Raw genomic sequence first — 6,852 nt, 5'->3', positions numbered from 1 at the left:
AAGGTTGATGAGATATGAACTCGCAACCTTGTTGTCACGCTATGTCTAGTACTCTATATCATATTTGAGAGTCAACTCAATCAAAAACTTAAGCTAAGGAGTATGACAAGTATCTAATTGGAGTGAAATGATGTCAATGTTGGCTTGTTTTAGTAGTAGTTAATCGATGTCCATCATTGAATTGGAAAATATAGGGTAATAATTGTTTCCCAAAGTCGAAAAAAAGACGTGCCAAACTAATCTTAAAAATTTCCAATATCCTAATCACCCAAATTGAAAAACAGAATAAACTGAAGCCATAAAAGGAAAGATTAAGACTTACCACGGATGGCAAATAAGAAAGCCAACAGAAAAAATAAAAAATAAAAAAGTATAAAATCTAAGAAAAGATGGCCATTTGCACAATAGATAGGAAGGAAAACAAAACCATTTACATCACATTAAGAGGCATTTCCAGTCATGATTAACTTGCTATTAGATGTTGCATGTAAGGTAGGAACTAGGAGCAGTATACAAAGAGATTCTAGTCATCTCACTCGGCAAGGTGCAAGACCACTGGGAGAACAGTTAGGGTTGGGGGAACGACAACTAGCTGCAGCACTAACATTGCTGGGAAATCTTTGCCGTATTGGGTACTCTGGCACTCCCCTCATAGGGAACTGACCAGCACGCTTACTTCTGAAGGCTGAAACCGGTAATGATGAGGATGCAGATGATATTTCACCCACAGCATCACCACTACATTGCAAAGGTTCCAGAGTCTCAACTACATCACTCATTAAGGGTCTTGCCTTTGGGTTTTGGCTCAGACAATAGTATGCCAAACTGCAGGCTTTCTGTGCCGCTCGTATTGAGTACTGATTTTCCAATCTCGGGTCAATTATTTGCAGAAGCTTTCGCTTGTCATTGAGCTTTGGTCGTGCCCAATCCACCAAGTTCTGCTCTTTACTTGGTCTGGTCTTGTCAACCGACCTTCTCCCTGTCAATAGCTCCAAGAGTACAACTCCAAAGCTGTAAACATCACTTCTAGCTGTGAGATGACCTGCTCACACAGACTCTGATCAGAACCATTGCTTACATACTCCAATCGTACTAATGAAGAAAGTCAATTCCAATAAAATGTGTTATGAAATGCATATTTGGGGTACGGGACTTTATATGATGTGCAAATGATGTAATGAAAGCTGAATAGAGTAAAACTAGCTAGAAATCGAAATCTGCTAAAGTAATTAGAAAAGGACAATGAAAAATAAAACTCTCTCTTGCCAGGAGTAGGTAAACCCATTTTCTTTCTATCTCTAGCAATCCAGCAAAAAGACTAGATTTCAGGTCCACAGAACATACACGCAAATCCATAAGGTGAAAAAAACTAGATAGAGTAGAACCAGAGCTAGTTTAGTAGATACACTCATGTACTTGGAAGCACACATGCTTTAACACACCTGCTTTCTAAGTTCAGGCCAATTCCAGGTCGATAATCGCAATCGCATAGTTCAAGTTTATCTGCTATATATTCGGCATAATTTCTATCCTTGGCCAAATAAAGTAATGAGCAAGGAAAAGACAGGCCAAGGGGAAACAAGGAAACTTGATAAAATACAGAACATACACCCAAAACTTCCGATGAATTTCCTTTACATGCACTAGTGAGTGAGATGTAAGTCATGTGACGCATTGTGGTTTCATTCTTTTGATCCCTGAGGGAAAGCAAAGTGAGGGAAATTTTCACATAGCTTGATCCTTTTATTGGAGATGGGAAAAGTTGATCCTAATTGTCCAAGTAAATTAGAACCCTCGGTGTGGAAAAAAAAAAGGGGAAATAGGAAGGTAAAAAATATCTTCCTTGTTCTGCACTCTGCAGGAGGGGAGTAGTGTGGGGGAGAGGAGAACAGGTAGCAATACAAAGGGGAATGGGAGTTAAATGAGTTCCGAGGAAAGATGGGGGGTTATTTTTTAAGTTCACAATTACTATTTATGAGAATTCATATTTTATTTCATTAATGAAAAAAAAGCTAGAGGTAACCTTCCCAAATAATTTATCTAATGGATGGAAATTATGTTTCAGTGTTTACATGGAGACAGAATGAAAGATTAGGAGGGCGGTTTCAATTATAAAATTTAGCTATTGATAGTTAATGATCCCATTAGTTTAGTAAAATAAAAATTGCTAAGGATGTTATATACACAAATGACAGGAGGTATTACCATAACATAGACCTGGAAAATGGGTCATTGGGGTCTGGGTCGGGTCGGGTTAACTAACATTCGGGTCGGGTATGGGTCGGGTTGATTCGAGTTTCGGGTATGACTCGGGTCAGGTTTTGGGTCGGGTCAATTTCAGGTCGGGTATGTTCGGGTCCGGTCAATTTTGGATCAAGTATGTTTGGGTCATATTCGGGTCAGGTCAAAATCTAATTTAGGTCATGTTCGGGTTGTTTCATTTGTATATCAATCTCAAATCAATAATTTTATATGGAGTATACTTAGCTACGATTGATGATGAACAATTTGAGTTATTTTTGGCACAAGACATTATTAGTTCAATTATAAGGTAATTTTAGTTTGGGATATTTCGGGTATTGGGTCTGTTCGGGTCAATTTCGGGTATTGGGTCTGTTCGGGTCAATTTCGGGTATCGGGTCTGTTCGGGTGTCACGTCAGGATCGGGTCAACTCTATTTTCGAGTCGGGTATGGGTCGGGTTGGGTCGATTTCAGATTAATGTTTTTGGGTCAATTTCGGGTCATGGGTCGGGTCATTCGGGTCGGGTCATCGAGTCTGGGTCAGGATTGCCAGGTCTACCATAACATACTAATTATGACACTAATATAATTGCAGTTATAAAATTTAGCTGATACAAATAAATGAATAATGCAAACTCCACAGTTCTGAATTACTACAGCATAAATCATGAATATAATTATCATTCTCAATTTCCATTAATATGACAATAACTTGAACCAACAGTAAACTCAAATTCATATAGACAGCAGTACTAATTACTGTGATTAAAACAGATAAAAATTTTCTGATTTGAGACGAGACAAGTGCCAAGTGATGAGTGTACAAACTAACATATATACACTTGTATTTCTGCTGGAAATTGCAACACATCAACAACACGTCACAATGACCATTATCAGAAAGTGCAAGAAGACAATAAAATCATAGAACCATACAAAAATAACAATCAGCCCATGTAAGCTATTTCTAGTTCAAAGACAATATTGTGATTGGAGACATTAGTAGCAATTGTCCCAACATGTAAGAAGATGATAATACAAGAAGCCTCAGGCAAAAGAAGGAAGGACAGAAGTTTAATTTGATCGAATGTTTGAGCTCTGTTACATACCAGTCATCACATATTCAGGGGCAGCATATCCATAGGTTCCCATCACACGAGTAGATACATGGGTCTCATCACCTTGTGGTCCAGCTTTTGCAAGTCCAAAATCAGAAAGCTTTGCCGTGTAATCCTAGCGAGGGCAGCAAGCACAGACAATATATATATGAGAATGAGGTATTAGCACATCAATATCATCCCTAAATCTAGATAGAGATCAGGAACATATTTATGGTATTTATTGACACATCAAACCAATAGTTGTATATATTAGTACATCAATATATATCTCCTTTCCATCCCTATCTCCTTCGAACATGAACTAATAAAAGTCAGCAGACCCTGCCCCAGTCTAATAGGTGTCACACTGTACACAACAGCCTCCTTTTCCCCTTCATCAGGCAGATCAACAGCATCATCGAGCCCCACTTAAGGGTCTCATGGCTAAGATGGCCGCCACCCTCCCCTATTGGCTTTCTCCACACACTCACAACTCTCTCCTCAAAGAGAAGGAAAAGGAAAAGAAACTTAGTGCCATCAATCATTTGCCAGCAGTGCTCAGAGCCACTAACCACCTCAATGGTGGATTGACCCTCCCCCTTATCCTTTCCTTTCCTTCCCTCCCCAATTGTTTTTTCCATCCATTCTGCTTTCATTCAGCACCATGATACACAAGGGCTGCAATCCATAAACCCACTAACGAGGCAAAGTGAAGACTCCCTACTGCCCCTTTGTTTATATTAAGTTGGACTTAATATGTCTACACTATGCTAAGGTTGTGTCTTAATTTTTTTGGCCTTGACTGATTCTTCTAGAATTGTTACCGTACTTTCACACTGACATTTAAGAATAGTGATTATCATATGGCATCTAGTTAGCTTCGTCTCAATGTGGTTTTCAAAATATCAAAGTCTCATATTTTAAAATATACTCAATAATTCAAAATATATCTTCTACTTTAACTACCAAAGTAGTGACTGAAAGACAATTGGCAGCATTCAGTAAAAATTATTCCCTCCAGATCTACAAGCTGTTAAGAAAGCCTTAAAAAAAATTTAATAATCTATAATAATTCCATCTAAAATTTAACATTCCTTTAACATAAAATTTTGACTACACCTTCTAGAATCTTAACTTAGCCTTTTTTTTTTTTTTTTTTTTTTGGCTGTTCTTAATTCATATAACTAACTTGATATACCTAAAGCTATATGTTTGGATTGTTATAATTCTAACAAAAATAATAAGTTTCTGCTACAATGAAGAGAACAGAACAAAAGTCAACCTTTCTAATTAGGGAAGAAAGAGGGCTTTGGTAAAAACGTAATTCTTGACATTGCCACATGTAAGAAGATAATTAACCATGAGAGGTGGAAGCAAGAATTAAAAAGGGACATGAGTTAGTGAATTCCATAGGGACAAGTTATATAGACAGATTGGATTATTATCAGCTATCATAATTTTGGTTTTAGATAATTTATTTAGATTTGATGATTGTTAAAGTTCTGCATTGGCACATGTGAAAGTCAAATATAGAACAATTGCGAAAAAAATGGAGGCAGTATAAAAATAGAAAAGTTAAGAAAACGTACAGAGTCTAGAAGTATATTAGATGTCTTGAAATCACGGTAAATAACAGGCCTTTCAGCATTGTGAAGGAAGGCAAGTCCTTTAGCTGCTCCAAGGGCAATCATCATCCTTGTAGACCACGATAAGGGAGCAACTGCCTCTGTATGCCTCAGGAAAAGCCATAACAACTTAAGCTAAAAATGTCCAGTAACTATGTATACATAAATAAAAAATTAAAAGGGACGAAGAGCATGATTAATACAATATTGAGCAATGACACTGCAACAAGTTCAAAGAGATGCAATTGCATGCAATCCTAAATGAGTTTGACTATTGTACTCTCATCATTATCATATTGACAAATCCCCTTGTAACCTCAATGTGGATATCGGAATGAAGATGGTAACCTAACTTGTAGAGTCGGCCTTCACAATGGGAAATCCTGAAGGTGACCTCAGTGAGGGACATAGGATGGTTTGGTTGACTTTAAACTTATAAGCTCAGGGTAATATTGCTGAAAGTCTAAATGGGTAGTCAATTATAATGTATAGGCTTTTGTAAGTATGTCACTTGAGTGAGATCAAGTCAGTGCAAGTTTGTTATTTGAATGAGATATTGTTCTGTCATCCTCTTAAGTTGTCGGAATAATTTATAAGCATCAAAAATAGAAACTGATATCCTAGCTTGAAGATCAAAAAGAAAGAGACTTGATAACAAAAACATAAGTAATAAAAAAGGAGGAAATTACATACTTCGAAACAAGTGATTTTCAAGGCTTCCTCGAAACATGAATTCGTAGACGAGTAAGCGATGGTCATCCTCGCAGCAATAACCAATTAACTTAACAAGATTAGGATGACGGAGCTGGCCAAGAAAATTGACTTCGGTCTGCGAATTGAGTGAAGATGTGAGCTAACTGTGACCTCATTGGGAAAAAACAACTTGAAAAAGAAAAAGGAAAAAAAAAAGTGTAGAAGAAGACATACTAGCCATTCCCGGTGGCCCTGAAGACCTTCTTTGTTGAGAACTTTGACAGCAACAGGGAGAGATTTAAGGCCAACACGGACATTCTCATCAATGTAACCCTTGTAAACAGTTCCGAAGCCGCCTTCTCCCAAGATGTAGTCTGAACGGAAGCTCTTAGTAATGGTCTCCAACTCATAGAGTGTAAAAGCGATAACATCTGTATAAAGTCCGACATTCTTTCTAGAGTCCTCTTCAATGCCCAATAATCGAGGGGTAGATGAAGGATCGCTCAGATCTGACACAGACCTATGCTGCTTCTTGGATCCTGCTGCTACTGCCGCTGCTTGCAATGAGGTTAGCATGTGAAGCTGATCAACTACATACACCCCAAACACTTAGATCTACATGTATATATAGCTAGCTATACACTACAATCAAAATCAAAATTTTACTAATAATGTCTGTGTGTACCTTGAGCATGAGCCACCACGGCAGATTCTTCTCTAGTGCCGCAATTGCCCATCTTTCTGGGCTTTCGAAACCTATTTCAGCTCAGCTCGACTCGACTCCTACACCGCTGAAGTATATAACCAATCCCGGCCTGGAAGTGGAGTGGCCGTGCAGCAGATGCTCACTGTCCACTCTCCTGCTGTGACAAATTAAAGCTTCCTTACCAATTCAATTGCAATTGCTGCTGCTAGTCTGCTGCATCTCTCATTCTTCCGGCTAATCCTCTCTTTACCTTTTTCTACAATTAAAATATAAAGTATAAACTACTTTTACTACTCCCAAAGTGCAAGTCCTGGAGTAAATTTTTAACTAGTGTTTTTACATGGATTGCCTACCTCCCTTCCCCTGCTTTTGCATTGTCTTTTCCGCCTCCAATGTCCTATCCTCACTATTTGCGAGATTGCAACTTCCACTCTTCTTCCTCTTTCCTTTCTTTCTTGCTTTTTTTTTTTTTTTTTTTTCCCTCTT

General features: G+C 38.1%; 1 protein-coding gene across 2 annotated transcripts; it reads right to left on the bottom strand.

Moving 5' to 3' along the window:
- Positions 1 to 411: 411 nt before the first annotated feature.
- LOC145570683 (putative serine/threonine-protein kinase PBL8) lies at positions 412 to 6,852 on the bottom strand. Of its 2 annotated transcripts, XM_081629843.1 has the most exons (7): positions 6,720 to 6,852; positions 6,346 to 6,622; positions 5,895 to 6,250; positions 5,661 to 5,796; positions 4,932 to 5,068; positions 3,352 to 3,475; positions 412 to 1,042 (listed from the first exon to the last, which is right to left on the bottom strand). In XM_081629843.1, the coding sequence occupies exons 2-7, from the start codon at positions 6,395 to 6,397 to the stop codon at positions 528 to 530; spliced, it is 1,320 nt and encodes a 439-aa protein (XP_081485969.1). In that variant the 5' UTR covers positions 6,398 to 6,622; positions 6,720 to 6,852; the 3' UTR covers positions 412 to 527. The 2 variants fall into 2 exon arrangements, with proteins under 2 accessions (XP_081485969.1, XP_081485970.1); XM_081629844.1 differs by having other exon boundaries at positions 5,895 to 6,214; positions 6,346 to 6,829.

The sequence above is a fragment of the Chenopodium album genome, chromosome 12 (assembly GCF_948465745.1).
Source record: "Chenopodium album chromosome 12, dcCheAlbu1.1, whole genome shotgun sequence".
In the NCBI taxonomy this organism is placed as follows: domain Eukaryota; kingdom Viridiplantae; phylum Streptophyta; class Magnoliopsida; order Caryophyllales; family Amaranthaceae; genus Chenopodium; species Chenopodium album.
This window is presented reverse-complemented; position numbering and strand designations above follow the sequence as displayed.